At 40.1% G+C, this 19,496-nt stretch overlaps 1 protein-coding gene across 1 annotated transcript in view; it reads left to right on the top strand.

Annotated features, from left to right (window-relative positions):
• Positions 1 to 14,904, top strand: part of RNF182 (ring finger protein 182) — a 36,073-nt gene extending 21,169 nt beyond the window's left edge. Inside the window, exon 3 of the mRNA XM_058033662.1 lies at positions 5,495 to 14,904. Coding sequence (XP_057889645.1) covers positions 5,702 to 6,439 — 738 coding nt within the window. The 5' untranslated portion in view covers positions 5,495 to 5,701 and the 3' untranslated portion in view covers positions 6,440 to 14,904. The remainder of the gene's footprint in view (positions 1 to 5,494) is intronic.
• Positions 14,905 to 19,496: the final 4,592 nt, after the last annotated feature.

Raw genomic sequence — 19,496 nt, 5'->3', positions numbered from 1 at the left:
GAACTGGGCAAAGATGATCTTCCATTAGGGAAGAGAGGCACAAGTATCCCATCTACTTTGCCCTGTCAGCATGACTGAGCTCCAACATTGAGAGTTTCATCTACAAGTAATTTCTTCTGGCCTCTCATAAGAACACTTTGTCTACACAGTGTTTGATAGATGAGTGCAAAGAAGGACCATATCATGTTGCACAGCCCATTCACCTTTCTTTCCATGTCTGGGAAGAAAGTCTGGCCATGTGTGGGGTCATACATAAGAGCTTGCTGTTATTGATTCAGTCTGGTCCTGTGGGTCACGTCGTCTTGCCCACAAGGGAGATTATTCGTTCTGATTCTGGGTCTGCCCTCCAGCAGTCACATGGAGCACTGTATAGTCTGCTTCTACCATGCATAAAATTCCTCTCTGTCTTCAGCTTTTCTCCCTTTTCAGTAAAACTTTCAAGTAGAGGAGTTGATAATGTACAGGATGGGTGGCACAGGGATGGAAAGAGAGGGAGTCAGAGCTTGAGCAGCAACAGGAATGATGGATTCACTCCTGCAGTGCTTAGTCAGGGCTCTTACAAAAGGCAAGTGCTTGTCACAGGATAACAGATGTGCTTGTTCTTGAATAAACTGCAGAGGATGCTGTCACCATTGGATGTGTCTAGTAGTTTATAGTGGTGTCCAGTAGTTTATATTTTGTTCAGAAAGCTGCTGTGTGCTACATAATACTCACGGGAATAAAATGTTCTGCAATTGCATTGTGTTGACCCCATCAGATAGATTCTGTGGAAAGCTAGCAGAAGGACTCTAGGTTTTGTAAAAATTAATTCATATGTTAAATGAAAGAATTACTATCTAGGAGAGTTGTTTATCTACATAAACAATTGCCAGTCTGATTCTTTATTCATTAAGAGATAAAGCTTTTCAAACACATCACAGAATGAGTTCAGGATAGCAAAACACTGAATCATAGAATAATTTGTTTTAGAAAGAATCTCCAGGAAAATCCAGTTCCCTTTGCTCAAAGCAGGGCTCAGTTCCAAGGCAGAGTGGTCTGACCAGAGCTGTATCCAGTCAAGGATATCTGTAAGGTTACAGATTTCATTTGCATCTGTCTTGACATGTGTTCAGTGTTTGAATACCTTGTGTACTTTTTTTTTTCTAATCTGTAATTGAAATTTCCCTAATTATAACTTGTGTCTCTTGGTATCAAACAAGCAGATGAGACAAGTCTAGGTTGACAAGTAGGTGAAAAGCTGGACATAAGAAGCAGTTTAAAATCATGACAAATTCCAGAATTAATAAAAATACACACAATGCTTTAAAATCAGACATGGGGCTTCACTTTGTTCTCCAGTGACTACAAATTTTGTACTTGATGTGAAAAAGGTTAGATTTATCATGACTACCCCTGGATTTCAAGGTTAGAAAGAACATGCAGGTTGCAGCTCAATATTCAAAATAGCTCAAATATTAATGGAGCACATAATAGGCACATGCCTTCTTGTGGCATCATAAAAAAAAGTGTCTCGAAGAGGAGGAAAAAACATGATCATATAGACGCTATCTCTTTTTTTTCCCATGCATAATATTGCTTTTAACACTCAACAAGTAGAAGTATGTGAATTGTGACATTTTTGGTGAGGGAGTAGGATTCAGAGGGGCAATAGTTAACCTCTTCCTTTCTTTAATTCCTTATTCTGCCTGCTTCCAGTAAATACTCAACCTGGGAAGCATGCAAAAGACCAACTAGAAAATCTTTGATGTAGAGCCGAATTTGCTTGGAGGAGTAGCTAGCCATATTTCTCAAGAAATGCTTCATTTTCTCAAGAAATAGGAATTATTTGAAGCCAAATTTCTTTAAAAGCCTCGGTTTCCATATATTTTTAATAAGTCTCTGATTAGAGAACTTTTTAGTGTATGTGATGTATATAATAGTAGGGCAGCATTAATTAAACACAAAAAGGTGGCAGATCCCAGGAGAGAAAAACAAAGATCAGGAAAGTGGATATTGAGAAGGAAAAATTTCCATAAGAAATCAGGAAAGCAAAAGCAAGAGAGGAAGCATTAAAACCCCCATAGAGCTGAGAGGGTAAAAAATGCATGAAAAGCATTAATAGGAAATAATGATTAAATTTTAATTTTCAAAGAAAAAGACGTATAAATAACAAATAGTAATAAGCAGTATTCGTACTAAAACATGTAAGGAGAAATCCAATATCTAAAGTTAGCTGAAGAAAAAACAATCAATGATGTTTTATTACAGACATTCTTTTAGAGACTCTGTGAAGTGAGAAAGATGATGAAAGTCGCTCTTTCTTGTACAGTACATTATATTAAAAAAAGAGTTTGAAAAAAATTGTAGAAGAGCTCATGACACAAACTACAATAGGAGGATCACTGTGCTCTGGAAATTGAGCTAATGATCCCAGTTTAGCAACTGGGACATTGCCAGTCCCAGAGACTTGTTATTCCTTGTATTAATGTCAAAAAATAGCATTTAAAGATGGTAAAATCAGCAAAACACATTCAGTTTGAAACCTGTTTCAGGGAGAGGTGATCAATGTCCAAATAGAATTGATTGAAAAGGGGATTGGGTTTTGTGAAAAGCCTGGAAATAATTAATTAGAAGGATAAACACTAAAATATCACGGTCTTTTGAGTTGGAAGTTTTGCAAGAAAGGTCATAGTTTTCCATGAGAAGCAGACACATATTTTAGAAGATTTTTGGTTAATCAGGAATCTAGTTTTGTGTTGTAGGACAACGTTTGCCAGCAGATCACTAACAGTACCTTGTTGGCAACCCTGATTCCCCACAGGTACAGGATGTAAACGATACCCAAGATGTGAAAGTCCAAAACCATTGCTTTTTTGTTTGGCTTCTTAATTTTACAGCAGTTCTTTGCCTTCCTGTAGGCTGGCATTTCACTTTTTTTGGTCCATTTTGTGGTTTGTTCATACTTTGGAAAGTTAGCATCTCATAACATTTATATCTACCTAAAAGTCATCTAGAAGATGATATTTGGAATGAAATAAAAGGAGTAGTAGAAATTAATAAGTTAGCACACAGTGTAACAGAAAATAAATGATAAATTGTAAGTTCTGTAAAAGATGTCCTTTTTGTGTCATAGAAGATGTCTAGCTTGTACTCTTTGAAAATTGTGGATGGTCTAATATATGTTTTGCCTGATGCAAGCCTGATGCAACCACCACAGTACAAATAATAAAAACAACAGTAAGCCAGAGATGAAAACCTTTAGAGCACTATAGACAAAACTGGAAGAGGCAGGAAAGGAGTTATTGAAGCAATTGAATGGGAAGGGGGCCATATCTGTAACCATTTTTAGAGAAATATGTATGTTTTTTTCACTATGTTGTCATGATTTTTTCGTTACTACATTGTCTGGTGGTTACATCTTTGTTTTAAAATCTTGGAGGTGAGTTTTACAAATTATGTTGCTTGTATCCACTTCTCTCATATCTCTCCATCTTCTGCTGGATATACAGAAATGGAAAATACTTAAAGCACAGTAAGAACAAGAGGCTCATGAAGGAGGCTTCACTGATGGTTGGCAGATAAAATGTATTGACAGAGGGAGCACAATACTTAAAAGAGTTGCTTTAAAGAGTTGCTTCCTGCCTCAAAAAAAAAAAAAACCTGAATTCTAGGAGTGAGTAATAACTTCCCAATGGAAAGGGAAAGAAATCACATATTTACTAAAACAAATAGTCAAGAAATAAGTTTCTTTAAATAGGCCACTTTTTCATATTCCGTGTGCCTGATACTTACCGATAATGCAAGAGGCAGCTGGACACAAGTGCTGACTTTGCCCATCATTTGATTGTGGCCAATTCCTTGCTAGTCTAGCAATGAAGGGATGAGTTTGAAAACCTGTCGCAGACATCTTTTATGAAAACTCCTTTCCTTAGGATTTTTCCTCCTGAGAAGCTGAGAGGCCTCAGGAACAAAATGTAAACATTCATTATCTGCTGCTGTGGAATGCAACAGGTGGATCTTTGATTGACCCATCTTAGATGTTTTTAATTAATGGCCACAGCACAGCTGGCTCGGACAGAGAGCCAAGCCACAAACCTTTGTTATCATTCCTTCCTATTCTATTCTTAGCTAGCCTTCTAAGGAAATCCTTTCTTCTATTCTTTTACTATGGTTTTAATGTAATATATATAATAAAATAGTAAATCAAGCATTCTGAAACATGGAGTCAGATCCTCGTCTCTTCCCTCACCCAAAACCCCCTGTGAACAAAGTCACAAAAACCTGCAAAATGCAGTTCTGCCCTCATTTCTTTGAGCAAGCATGTGCCAGAATCTGGATGAAGTTTTTGTCTTCTGGCAGATAAGACTGGTTTTGTAAATGCTGGTGATTATTAATTCCCAGAGCACGTACTCTGGGTTAATGCCTTGTTTATAATACATGCACTGTTTCCTGAAGTCATGTTAGAAAATATGACGTTTGTTTAGGTGAGGCAGATGTGTCTGGTGGCAAAACTGCTGCACAGAATGGCAGTGCAGCAGGGCAAGCATACCACAGACCTCTCCTTAGCTGAGGTGTGAAACAGCTGCCACAGCCATAGCACTCTTGAAAACCAGAGCATCTGGTGAATGCCCTTGGAAGACACATTAGCCTTCATCCCAGCAGCCACATATTGAAGGAGACACTTGTTGCAAGCTAAAGAACACTTATTTTTGTAATTGTATGTCCAGCAGCTGGGTGGAGAAAATAAATGGGCTGCTCCACAAACAGAAAAATTAACAAAGCCTAATCCAGATTTGACCTAGGTCCCCACATAACTCTTTGCAATAACCGTGGACCTCTTTCATACCCGTTCCACTCCCCCAAACTTTTTATTTCCCCAGAGTATCACCAGCTTCCCCCTGGTTGCCCTCCTCTCTGGCTGAGCTACAAGCAGCATGCTGCCCATTCAGAGCAGAGGTTGGGGTGTGCTGACCACCCACTGCCCAGGATAAATGGTGCTTCTTGAAAATATCTCCCCTCTACCCAATTGCCAGTGCTCATTTCTTTTATCAACTTAATTATCCTCAGTACTGTGGCCCTTCTGCTGATTTGTTTGAAATTGGACAGCAGATTCACAAGTTACCGGGAAAGACCAAAAGCTCCAGGTGTCAAGTCTCATTTCCTTGGGAAACCAGAGTTTAAATAAATGGTCACAGGTCAGTGATTAGATTGCAGCTTCTGCTCAGAACTTCATGGGCTGAACCACTCAGAGCTTCAACTCTAAAATAAATCCATGCAGTATGATGCTAAGTTTCATCACCATGACTCTTATATAGGCCTCATGTGCCACAGAAAGAAGCTACCTTAGAGGTAGTTTTAGCAAAGGAAGCTGAGCTTGTAAAAAGTAGAACTTGCATATTTCATTTGCTAAAGATTTCCCTCTCCGTTTTCCTCTCTTCCCTTCTCTTTGCTTTTCCCCTTTTCTTTCCTGTTTTTGCCTTTCCTTTCAACAAAAATTCCCCTTTGGCTTTTTCAGATGGATGCCTGGCTCAGAGTAAAGGACATGCAGTGCACAGTCCCTAGCAGAAGCTGAAAATGGATGATGTCTACTGATGCTTTTCAATGACGTCATCTCCTCTTTTTCTGTTTGAGATGGGTGATAGGAAAATACTCTAAAATAAGACTTAGTGACCTCTTCATCCCTTGACTTCTCTTTCCACGAGCCTGAAAACCGCCTGAAGAAATGACCACTCAGCTACCCGAGGAGTCTGTGGAGACCCAGAGCTCAGATGAGCTCGAGTGCAAGATCTGTTACAACCGCTATAACCTGCGGCAGAGAAAGCCAAAAGTGCTGGAGTGCTGTCACAGAGTGTGTGCCAAATGCCTTTGCAAGATCATAGACTTTGGGGATTCCCCACAAGGAGTCATAGTGTGCCCGTTCTGCAGGTTTGAAACGTGCCTGCCGGACGATGAGGTCAGTAGTCTTCCCGATGACAACAACATCCTTCTGAATTTAGCTTGTGGGGGAAAGGGAAAGAAGTGCCTACCAGACAACCCAACAGAACTGCTGTTGACTCCCAAAAGGCTGGCATCTCTGGTTAGCCCTTCTCACACCTCTTCTAATTGCCTGGTTATAACAATCATGGAAGTACAAAGAGAAAGTCCCCAGACTCTGAACTCAACGCCCGTGGTGGAATTTTACAGGCCTACAAGTTTTGACTCTGTTGCAACTGTGTCCCACAACTGGACAGTGTGGAACTGCACATCTTTGCTCTTCCAGACCTCGATTCGGGTGCTAGTGTGGTTGCTAGGGCTGCTGTACTTTAGCTCCTTGCCTTTAGGGATTTATTTACTGGTATCCAAGAAAGTCACCCTTGGGGTTGTCTTTGTGAGCCTTGTTCCTTCGAGCCTTGTTATTCTCATGATTTACGGCTTTTGCCAGTGTGTTTGCCATGAAGTTCTAGACTGCATGTCATCTTGATAACAAATACAGTAGAAAAAGGTATATTACCAGATGTGTAGCATAGTTGATCTATCCTGTTTTTGTATTCTTTGTATTCTTATTTATTCTTATTGTCCATCCCACTAAATGGAAGCAGTTACATGGTCCCTTTTTTCCCAACTGAATTTGATGCCCCTCACCCCAAGCATTTTTTGAGCTAAGAACTGGAAATAAAAATTGCATGTTGATTTTGAAGGGCTGAATTTTAGAAAGGAATAAAGCCAAATCACCAAACTTGGTGCCTGCTGCTGCTGCCACTGTTCAAATGAGTAGGACTTTGCTTTGTATTGGACTGATCAAGTTAGTTCATGCTGTAGGATTCACCCGAGAAAAAAGTACTGCGGCAGACACCTTCCAGATGCAAGTACTGCATCTCTTCACCCAAAGCATCTCATGCTCTGAGATACCTGTTATTTATAATCCATCATCATTCATAGCAAATTAAATCACTCTATTAGTTAATAGTGTAAGAAAAATTAAACAAATTACCAATTTTTTTTAGTTCTTGCTACAGCAAAAATACTTGTGGGAGGCCAATATTTTTTTTTTTGAATGTTAAAAACTTGTCTCCAGAACACTTTCCCCAAAGAGAAGCCCATTTTTCCTTGTCATACAGTTGCAGCTCACTGTGAAATATTCCTGCTAATGAGTACTTCTGGGGACCCAGCCCTGTGCTTGGTGTTCTCCAGGTGCACTTATTTTAGTGTACACAGCTTAGGCTTCCTTTTGAGGACTCAGAGCTGTGCAGATTTCTCTAGCTATGTTCTGTTATGCTTACCCTCCCCCTCAGCATTTCCTCCACCACCACATTTCCAAGCCACCAGTCCATCCTAATGGAGACAACCAACCTCATGCACATGTACTCTGTGGTAGCTGTGCTGGAGAATTTGGCTTATGTGACTTTAGCTCTCAAGACAGACCTTTATTCCCAACCATTAGGAAATAGATCTTCAATCAGTAATACAAATTCAAGGAAAAAAATCTGAAATGGTTAACTGGGGTTTTATTTGGTTGGTTTTTTTTGGTTTGTCGGTTTGTTTGTTTTTGTTCTGAGTTCACAGAATGAGCACTGTAAGGAGATAATGTGACTTTGGGAAGATTTTTGTTTAAGGCATAGTCCTTTAAAATGTTTTAATACTCTGAACTCCCCCTGTCACCACTGTGAGTTGATGGCAATCCAGATGTGGCAATTAGCATGTCTTCATTAGTGGAGCTCAGAGGAATTACTGATATTTTACCATTCCACAAATAGAACCAGGCCCTGTAAGGCTTGCTTGTATTTTGCATGGTTTAGGCTATTTTTTGAACTACTGGAAGAACACAAAAATAAGTAATATTTAATGTTTATGTGTATAACTAGGTCTAGCAACACCGCAGCTGCAAGCTGGTTTTCTTGTGCACAGCAGAGTGGAGTTGAGCAGTGCAAGCCTGGTTTTTGGGTTTGGCACAAGACTTAGTAATTTCAGGGCAGTGTAAAAGGGAGAGGGGTTTGTTGCATGAAAATTGAATGTATGGCCTAACAATATACTCTTAGAGCAAACAGACTTTGGTAAGAATGAAAAAATGACAGTGGGAAAAGCAGAGCCTGTCAAGAGGATTTGAAGTTAAGGTGGTTCAGTTTTTGTAGACAGCACAGGTGGTATCTGCAGTTTTATTCCTATTGCAAACAGAGAAAATGTGGAAATGTAAAGGTCCTGCTTTTCTTGACCCTCATTTTCTAATAGTGCGTATATATGTGTGTGTATGTACGTATAGACACATATGTGAGAAGAAAACTTACAGCCAAATCATAGTTTTCAAGTGTATGGAGTTATGGAGCTATGTATTGAACGATTAAAGGAAATGTTTCAGACTTTTCTGTAATGACAATAATTATACCTAAAATATTTTCAGAATTCCTAGAAAATGCTGTTCCTAAGTAGTTGTTTTTAATGTTTGTGGTAAAGCACATGTAGTTAGAAGAGGAATCGTCTCCAGTCAAGGTTTGACTCATCTATGAACTCATAAATTTTAAGTATCCAACAACAATCATGTCAAAAAGAAAGAAAAATAAAAACCTATGTGGTTTTATAGAACTTCATGACTTTTGGAAAGATGTGTTTGTAGTGTTAGGGGTTTCTATGTTTTAGGATTTGTTCAATTTGTCTGAATATAGGTGTCTCTAATAAAGGGCTAACAGAGGATATAGGTTTTGCAAATGTGTGATATATATGAATTTCCTCTGCACGACATGCTCTACAGTGCTACCTGTTGTTTTTTCCTTTTGATTTTCAGCTGATTATTTTAGCTCCAGCACCAGGTATTTTGTACTCTGTTTTAAAACAGCCTAATTGTAGCAAAATTACAGTGGTATCAGTTACACATCACAGCACAAATTAATACACCTATTGTTATACTTCTCTACTTTTCAGACTGCCAGCCCATTAAATTTATGCTGTTCTTCCAGGCTGTGCTGCATTTCTAATCCACTCAAAGATGCAAGCCTGCAAAAGCATATTGATTGTACAGCTATGCTGCCACTCAGCCAGAGCATGCTATTGCAACTTTGGTGTCATAAAATACTTATATGACTTACAATATGGCCGTTGAGAATTGCTGGGAGATAAATCTCAATTATTTGTGGAGAAGAATTTTTGCTGTGTGACTGACCAGAAGAACTTCAGATATTACTCTTTCCTTATTTTTATTCTCTACCATCCTTTAGACTTTGAACTGAAAGCTCTTGTGTCCTCTGCAGTGGAATAACTGTGCTGAAATCAATGTAAATGGGGCTAAAATCAAGACTAGCTTACTTCTCTGCCTGGTTTTCCTTCCTTTTCTCTGACTGTTTTTCTCTCCTTGGAAAGTAATGGCTCCTGAGGTTGTAAAATACTGCCTGCACACTAAGGCAATTTCCTTTCAGTGGGATTTATTCCTGCTATGCCCAGACATGACTCAACCAAGTACAAAGTGCTAGAAATTCATTACTACAGGATTAATTTAGACCAAATGAGATTTTTTGTCTTTGTTTTGTTTTTAATTCCTGCTTATCCTATGGATGCAGGCTCTATCCTTGCCAGCTGCCCATGCACAGTATGATATTGTGGTATCCCCTGAGGGCTGGGGCAGGGTGATGCAGGAGCAGCTGCTGGGCACAGCTTAGGAAGGATGTGCTGAGCTGGGCCATCCTGTGAGCAGGATGAAGGTGAGGATGGAAGCTCTGCAGGTGTGGCTTGAGCCCAGAGCCCAAAGGGTAATTAAGAGAGCGTGGGTCAACAGAGTCTGTGGGCTCTTACATAGAAAGTGGGGCTGGGCTGGGCTGACTGAGAAGCTGAGCAAAGCAGAGAGGGGAGGTTTGTCTATGCCTGGGACGAAGGGGCTGTTTTGGATAAATATTTTGGGGTAGAGCTGCTGCAAACAGATTAATGTTTTCCATACCGACCCTTCTGGGGTTTAAAATTAATTAAATTAATTCCCTGCTGTTATTACAGTTGAGTACATTTACTTTCCAAATGGCAAAGCATTGAACTTCATTCTCATTTAAATGGATTCTTAGATTTGGGCATAATCCCACTGTTATGTTAACTATTTAAAGCTACAGGACTGGCCAAAGTAAGGGCTGATGTCTTTGATTTAGCTGCATTGTGAGCTTTGGTGGGTCCTGCTATATTGATTATAGGCCCACTAAACTGTGTATGCTAATATGAAACACTTAAAATAGGCAAACTCTTGTCCTGATAACGTTATTGGCAAACTTCAGGGTTGCCAGTATTTAACAATGTACCCAAAAATAGACCCTTCCAAACAGACTTGATTACCTGAAGGTACAGATAAGTTGGTCAGAACATGATGCTGATAACACCAAGGTCACGTCTTTGATCCCTGTATGGACCATTCACTTGGAAGTTGGACCCCCTGATCCTTGTGGGTCCCTTCCAACTCAGAGAATTCTCTGCTTCTGTGGAGTCCAGCAGCACACAGCCAGATAGACAAGCACAGAACAGGAAAACACAGCTTTCCACCTAAGTGGCTACACTTTAACCCGAGGAAGAGGAACTGAGGAGGTTCACAGGATGGTAGATGATGTTTTTGAGGGAGTTCCTTGTTATTGGGTACAGGGCTGTTGTTTTTCTTAATTTTGACCAGTTCTAGTGGTAGATTCAACTCACTACTCCTCTTACTTTTCTGCCCCCTCTCATGAACCAAGTCTACATGAGCTGTGGATAAATAGTGTTTTGTAATAAAGCAATTTTTCTTTTCTACTACACTGAGTTTGCAGCCCAGTGCAGCAGGGCAAGGCTAATACTGAAAATATGGCAAATTGGAGCCAGGATGTGAGAGTGAACAGCGTGCAGAGGGTAAACAGCAGCATGCTCTTGAAACAGTTTTGATGTCAAAGCAAGGAAAACATGGGGCTGTATCCTGCCTTGTCTTGGCTGGTTCAGAATTACTGAGAGGGTGTCCCAAGCCTGAGCACCTGAGCTGTCCCAAGCATGGCTCAGCAGCCACCCCTGCATTACATTACCTCTGGGACAGTTCACTTCAGCTGTGCATCTTGATTTCTTGCACAGGAGTTCTACATCATGATTTCATCTTCCTGCATGGATAGCAGGCAGAGTGAAAGATCCTCAGTGTTACATTTTTAAACATTTTGACTATCCTAAGGTTTCTCAGGGTTGGGTTTTTTTTTTTTTTCATTTCTTCATATTTATTTCTACAAAGCAAGACAGTGAACTTTTAGTGCCCTCAAGGATTAAAAAAAAAGGAGAGAAAAATAAAAAATGAGAACTGAGAATTTTGAAATAATTTTAAGATATTCAAAGTAGAAAGAGACCGAGTGTCTTTTTACTTTCATACTAGCAGACTAGATATTATCCTTTGAGTGACATCAGTAAATATTTAGTGCTGGAGATTCCTGAGGGAGTTGATAAGTCTGCTAGACCTTAAGCACAGACCCCATACTCCACTACATTTCTGTAAAGCACCATTCTTCTTTTGCATCAACAACCTCTGTCAAAGTTGAAGCAGCGCAGTTCACAAAGAGTTCTGGCACAAAGAATAAATCCCCAGTCTGGGGACAATAAATTGTCTTTTTAGAGACACATGTGACAGTAGCAAAGCTTTCAGTGTTAGACCTTAAACAAAGAGAAGTCATCTTGCAGTCTGAATTGCTAGCATAAATTTAATTTTAAATCAAGTTCCATTGTGCCAGGCAGCATTACAACTAGAAAACGTTTTTTTTTGTTTTTCTGCCTTTTGCTATCCAAATGTGGTTTGCATTTTAAAAAATGTATTAAATTGTAGAAATCAGAGATGGATAGGAAGAAGCCTAATAAGTAATTTTATCCATTTCCTTCGCCCCTGTAGAGATGAATGCTTTGTCTAGTCTGGTTTTAAATATCTAAAGTGATGAGGCCTCCACCTCTTCCCACAAGGGACTTCTCAGCCATTTAATAGGCTTCTTTGTTAGGAAATACTTGCCTCATACTGATCCCATTTTTTTTCTTCTGCATAATGTAGTCCCTTTCTTCTGTGCCCACTATTTTAACTTTTATGAAATCTGGGAAATGTATCATATTTATCCATTTCATACTGTAGCTGAATAATTCATTATCCTTGTTATTCAAGTAACAAAAGATATAAGCAAGCAGTAGCTGAGCAGCTAATACTTCACTGAGATGGTGTACCATGTACCAGTGGGTATATTTCCTGGCAAGTCCTGGCTGACACTGCTTTCTGCATTAGGGAGTGAAAAATGTCAAGAATGTCAAGTGAAACTGAAGAAATGCATCTTCCCAAGTGCATGCATGGAAATATTACTGAAATTTCAAGAGGTGCTGAGGCAAAGAGCCTACTTCTTTGGATAGAGCTTTTCTTTCTAAAAGTGGATGATTTTATTAAAAGTACTCTTTCAAAAAGCATTTGAATTTTCTTTTCATAAGAAAACCTCTAAGATGAGAATCACACTATGTCAAAACTCTTTAACTTGTTGAGAGACAAGGCTGGATTGATTGCCACTCACTGCTAAGCAGTTTTTGCTGACAGCTTAGCTCAGAAGAAAAAATGAATCCAGTGTTTGAAAAGATGCCTTTGCAACTGTGTCACTGGAATCAGATCTGTGCATGAAAAAATGACTCATGTTTTGACAACAGTAACTGCATTTCTGATTTAATTACAATATATTAGATAATCCTCTGCCTCATTCAAAGGACAAGAAGGAGCAGTGTGACTAAGAAAATCCTAGGTGGACATCTAGATTTTATGTGGTTTTGCATTCATAAGCTACTTACTTCTAAAAAGCAGTGCTATGCTTTATGCTGACCCTGGGCCAGGTGGGAGGTCTGCTGGGTTTCTCTAACCTGAGAGCTGTAGTGGATGCACATAAAAAAGGTATATGAACAGCCCACATGATGTAGAGCTCCTTATGTACCTCCTAATATATGGCAATCCGCAGTTGGAGATCTGTTGAGATGGAGGTTGTGCCTGTGGGTTTCATCCTTGCCTATGGACTTCTTTGGATTCCTTTAAATGTTGTGTTTAACCCACTTATAGGTGCCCACTAGGCACCTATAAATTCCCACAGCATAGGGTCCCACAGTTTCATTCTATACTTGGTGGAAAAGGTCTGCTTGTCTTAAAAACCCCTGAGATACTTCTGCCCTACTTATTCCAATAAGGAAAGCAGTTCTGAGGTACGATGGCATTGTTTCCTCTGCACCTCAGAACTTCATCTATCCTTGGAGATGTTCACATCAGGGTTTTATCCCTCAGCTGCCTTCTGTCCAGCCTGTTTGATCTCTCCTTAGGCAGCAGGCTTTCCATGCTCACCACCAGCCACTGCACTTGCCTGAATCTTTTCTACTGCTTCCTCTTTCTTTGAGGTGGGATGCAGCGATTAGAAATAGATTCTGCTTAGTGCCATTTATTGATAAGCCATGTGACCACATAAGGTACCTGTACTCCTACAGCCATGGAAATGACTTTGTCATTTTTATTGGTCCTGACAGCACATCTGAGGTGTTACACTTGATTATTGTTATTTTATATGTTATATGGATGTGCATTGATAAACCCACTAATATATGAGTTTATCCTGTGCTTTCTTATATCCCTGTTAAAATTGTCTGGTTCACATGGGTGCAGGAGATGGTAAATTCCAGAGAATATTTAATTTAATCTTGGCATAGACTGTATGGATTTTAGCTCTATTAAGCACATGGCCTGACACTGCTGAACTGAGCAGCCACTCATCATCTCTCCCTGCCATAGTGGTGGCATCTACCTCACCCACTTGCTGCAGCCATCCCAAACTACAGCCTAGAGCCTTTTTTATTGCACGTTTTTCTTTTAAACACCTTTTACTGAATCTTTTATTTCCTTAAACCCTGTGGCCTTTCTCATGTCCCTCTTTCTTCATTCCAAGAAGAGGAGGTGCTCTCAGATAAAATTATTAATAATGATGCTGTTTAGACAGTAAGCCTATTACATTGGGTTCTTCATATTGCCTAGTAGGGCAAAACTTTGGGGTCTCTTCCTTCAGATGTCCTACCAGATATAAGCAGGGACCTCAGCATTTTGCTGTCCTGGGCCTCACAGAAGGCTGCTGTCAGCCCCTGGGGATCTGCATGCTGATGCTCTTTACATCAGTGTCCCATCTTTTGGTTAGAAAAACTGAGTCACACTAAGGAAACATCATTATTGCATTAAAACTAGATAGAGCTTATTTTCTTTCAGCAAAGAATGAAATTATGAGGCTGAAACTTTTTGGGGCGCTTCCAGGGTCAGCTGCAAATCTCTAACAACTTTTTTGTTTATTTTAGTAATTAAACACAATAATAAAGCCAGGTCAATGAGGCTGCATGAATCATGCAGGTAGTTAATGAAGTTTCACAAGTAGGTGCTGAAAATGTTGGGGGAGAAAAGGGATTTAAAAAAAAAAGGAAATGGAGGAAAAGGCTTGCTCGCACAATAGGGCTGCTTGGGTGGAGAGGGCAAGCAGCTGTAGATCCTCTACAAGAGATTGCAGAAATAATGCACAAAGACAGGTAGAATGTGCAAAATGTGTGTGTGCGCTCCAGTGAATTATGGACACATTATAGAGTGAAATTGTCGATCCAACAAACCTGGAAAAAGGAAGTTTTAAACGTATGTTGCTTTACTTTTTTACTTCGTCACAAAAATCCATAGGTTTTAAATTCCAGATCAAGTTGAGGCTTACCAAATGTAAAATGAGTTTTATGAGAGGAGTTTGGCTGCTGTAACTTTGCCTTCTATAACTGTCTTTTTAGAATAATGAGAAAAAGTCATAATGTGGGAACTTCTTTTTGTTTGTGTTTATTTCATGAGTGGAACGATGAAATCTACCATAATCTTGCAGACAAGGAAACTATGACATGGAAGCAAATGGCAAAAATATAACCATTCCTATCTGAAATAATGAAGTACTAATGTAAAAGCAATTGTTTCACTCAATAAAACTTTAATTTTTCAGTAAAGATTTGTCATGATAAGCATATTTCTTACTGTCTGGTTTTGAAGGTCTTTCAGATTTTATTCCTGTTATTCATTGGAACAGTTTAAAAAATAGACTGAAGGGGATTATGTGATAGTATTTCACAGTTTTTTAACCAAATAGACAAAATATTTTTGTTTACTGCACAAGTATGTAAAGTGTTTTTGTGCAAAGGAAGACTGCAAGAAAACTGAATTAAATCTAGACAAATTTCTGGATGATCGCTCAACCATGTATTTTTAAAATAAAATGACAGCACATATGAGGGAGCATTCCAGGTAGCAGCCAGCAAGTAGTTTGCAGCATCTATTTTGCATTAGAGTCCTACATTTTCTGGCCTTGCCAACTGGTTATTAAAAACACAGGGCTGATTCCTGGTTTAGAGAAGGATGTTCTTGCCTGAAAATCCTTAGTGCAGGCACCTCTAAAGCCCAAGTCTACATGTGTTTGCTGCTTTTGGAGGCAGCCAGCTGCAGGTTGGGTTGTCCCTGGCATTGTCAGAGAGGTGTTGGTGGAGCCCGGTCTCAGGGACTGGGATGGGATTGGCACACACGTGCACGGGGAAATGGAACTGCTCAGCCAACACACGCTCCCCTGGCATGAATTATTCCTTCTTTTAGCAGGACTGCAAGAAGTAAGAGTGTTGTGTAATTCTGCTGGCTTCAGGTGCAGCCAGACCACAAAAGTGTAACTCACAGAGGTGCGGTATGTGATCTTGTAGAAGTGAGTAGAATAGGAAGATTTACTCACATTTACCAGTATGTGGCCTCTTGGGTAATTTGCATTTTGAATGGATGAGACTTTGGTTTAGTGATGGCTAGATATAAAACTCATGCAGTGCTTCTTTATTTTTTAAATTACAAAACCTTCCCTGCCATGCTTTGCTTCCTTCTTCTCTGTTAAGCTGGGATGGCCCAGAACTGATCAGCTTTCTGATACCCAGATCTCACGACCCTCTAAGCTTGCAGATCTTTGAACCCTGGATTGTAGGCCAAACCCACTCTGAGCTGAAAGCAACCCATCCTTGGAAAAATGTGTGGTAATTACATATCCTCTGAACAGAGGATTTTCCTGGGAAGCTGTGAGAAGCTGCAAGAAAGCTCAGAGAAAGAATTAAAACTATTATTACCTCAATCTCTGCCCCTGGCAGGCAATCTCTGTTTGTCAAAGATGTTTACAAGAAGGAGTTCTCCCTTCTTGACCAATAGGTGAGAGAAGATTCCTCAGACTACAAGAAAAACTCCCTCAGACCTCCTTGCATGTTGGTCAATGGTGGTACTAGGGAAGTGTAGGGTAGCATCCATGGGGAAGCAGGAGTGGGGGCCCCCAGAGGGGACAGTTGTCACCGTGATATTTTCTGAAAAATCCCTTTGCCAGAATTTTTCTCCTGAGAAGCCTCAGAAAATAAATGTAAACAATAATTATCTGATTGCTTTGGAATGTGGTCTGGAGGTTGTTTACCAACAGGAGCATCTTTGATTGGTTCCATGTGAATTGTTTTTAATTAATGACCAATCACCATCACCTGTGTCAGACTTTGAGGGGTCAGTCACGAGCTTCATTATCATTCTTTTCTAGCCTTCTGATGTATCCTTTCTTTAGAATAGAATAGAATAGAATAGAATAGAATAGAATAGAATAGAATAGAATAGAATAGAATAGAATAGAATAGTAAACCAGCCTTCTGAGAACTTGGAGTCAAATGCTCATCTCTCACCTTGTCCTGGGGACGTCACAACACAACAGAGAGTGATGTGTAATGAGTAGGGAAGGCCGTGTGGTGAGGAGGTGAAACCGGGAGGTGGAGGCTATTGAAAACTCATACCCCATCCTGAACTGAAAAACCTTCTGTAAAGACTCTTTATGCATCAGTCTTCCTTAAGGAAAATTTGTCTGTGAGCAAATGGCTCGTAAAATTAATACCAGTGACAGGTAAAATTGGGCAAGAAAAAGTGAGACCATCACTGGTTAGCTTGGAGGCTCTCCAGTCAGGCATGTCAGATGAGTTTTTCCTAGGCTAAAGATTCTGCTAAAGCTGCCTCAGACCTATCAGTGGTCCTCTTCAAAAATTCAGGAAGGATATAAGAAATATCAGGAAGAAGGGAAAAGACAGGTGTGTTTATATTTTTCAAAGAGGATTGGGTAGGAGCAGGGAATTAGTGACTGATCAGCTCTCTGCAGCTCTCTGTGGTTCCCCTGTTATACTTGAAGGCAGATGCAGGATTAGCCATTGCTCCTGCTATGATTGTGTCTCTGAATGATTGAAAAATTTCATATTTGTTATGGTAAAGGAAAAATCCAAGGTGAAGGTAAAAGCATAAAGGGAAAGATCTACTATAAAAAAATACGCTGTAGGAGTTGCATGCCTCTGAATCACCTAGGATTCATTTAATAACCAATTGTTTCAGTAAAACTGTAGTAAAAGAAATTTCCTATTGACAAGGGTTTACTTCAACAGCTGCCAAGCACAAGTCAAGGAATGTTTACTTTGGTGCCTTTGTCTGACAGAGAAGGATTGTTTCTGGCAAGCACTTTATATTGTATTAAGATATCAGTCAAAACAAACAAGAATGTGAAAATTGCATTTCAAAAGTAATCTAAAGCCACCATGCAGAGTCTCAAACATTAAAGGACACAGCGAGGGTAGGTGTGTTGGCATATTCAAAGAATGGCAATATATTTGCCTCTTTTATATTCTTGATGTGAGTGAAACTCTTCTTGATCCATGGATCTATTCTTTTAGCACAGACAATAGTGCTCAGACTTTACAATGGCATTGACTGTTGTTCCTTGCACCAAGATATCCCAACCACCAATTTGTTTATGCAAAAAATTTGAGCAGTTAATTTAGCTCCAGGCAAGTCACCAGTAACTCCTGTATTTCCACCATCCAGTACCAGAAGGGCTAGAGAATAGGGAATACAGCAGATCAAAGCAGTGTCATTAATATATTTAAAATCCTTTCCAGTAAACAATTTATATGCTGCATCTAGCAAATAGCAAGTTCAAAATACTTCAGCTATGTAATTTCTTCTTTCAGCTTTACATGGTTTTCTTAACATCTGACTGTTGAAAGAGATTTTCACGAGTGTTTTTTTTTTTCCAGTTGCTTTGCTCTACGACTTCACCTTTAAATTCTTCAAGCTGACAAAACTTTCAGTAGCTCAGTATACCAGAAGCTCCTGCTGTTAGTCCCACTGCAGCACCTTAATTGCAAACCAGAGATGATAGCTCATGTTCAAAGAGCACAGACAGAGGTAGGACCAGTGATCTATCTGAGCTCTCTTACAGTGTGAAGCCTTTCTGGGAATGCTGCAGGCTAACAGAGAGAGAGCAAAAATTTTAAATGATGTATCAAGAGTGCTCCCCAAACCAAGAGAAGGCCACACAGCTTCCTCAGGTGTGAAAAGCTGTACACTCCATCTATCCTCAGGCACAGCATCACACCAAGATGTGCCTGTATGTGAAGGATCTGATGTTACTGAAGTCACTGATGGGGTTTTCTCCTTCCTTTTCTGTGGGTAGGGGAATGAATGTATAGGATGCCTCCTACATGTAGTGGATGACAATGAAACCCACCAGCATGCTTTAAAAACATAAACATATATGATTTTCATCATGTTAAAGGTGACAGAGTCAAAGAAATTATTCTTGCAGCTGCAGCAGCAAAGGGTGAAGAATAAAGATGGAGAATGGCAAAGTGTGTTCCCAGAGCAGCTTGTTAGATCCCAGCAGCAGGTGCAAGGGAAGCTCTGCCTGCCACACAGGTGAGTCCTGCTCCTACCTGAAACTTCCATGGTGCTGGAAAAGAAACCTCAACAAACTGGTCTTGGGTAAACTTCCAGTTACCATAAACCATGGGGTGCATGAATGGTAAAACGAGAAATCCAACACTCAGGAAAGTACCTTAGAGCAGGCAGCAGAGAGGTAATTTAGATTTGCTGAGGGGACCTGCTGTTGTAGCATGATGACCTAAGGAGGTTTCTCAACCTGGAAATCTCTGATGTCTGCCTCCCCACCTGTACCAGGCAGCTACAGCTCAATGGATACCAGGATGATTGGTATGTCATGAATATGTCATTGCTCACCAGAATGGGGCCATCCCTGAGCCAGAGGTGGTGGAAAACAGGAAGCTCAAAAGCTGCAGGATGATGCGGCAACACACACGTACAAATGCTGCATTGCAAAGTGATGCAATATAGGATCAGAGACTTGTACTCTACAGGCTGAGGCAGTAAATCAGTGAAGGCAGCACTGTAACAGCATGATCTTCTCTGAAAGCTTCCCACTGCAGTCTCATGAGATCCATTTGACACATGTATTCCTCTTTCCTCATCCAATCCCACAGATAAGAGCTGGACCTTAGTACTAATGGGGATCCTTGAGTCTGTGCTGTCCAATCAGCTCACCCTGAAACTGCAAAGAGAAATGGAAAAGAGGTGGAGACAGATTTGAATCCTGTGAGTCCTCCTGCATCGAGGATGGTCCCCGTGAAGCACTGAGGTTTCTTATCTTTCCAAGTTACTTTGCTAAAGGTCCACGTTC

Source organism: Melospiza georgiana, chromosome 1 (assembly GCF_028018845.1).
Source record: "Melospiza georgiana isolate bMelGeo1 chromosome 1, bMelGeo1.pri, whole genome shotgun sequence".
Lineage (NCBI taxonomy): Eukaryota > Metazoa > Chordata > Aves > Passeriformes > Passerellidae > Melospiza > Melospiza georgiana.
This window is presented reverse-complemented; position numbering and strand designations above follow the sequence as displayed.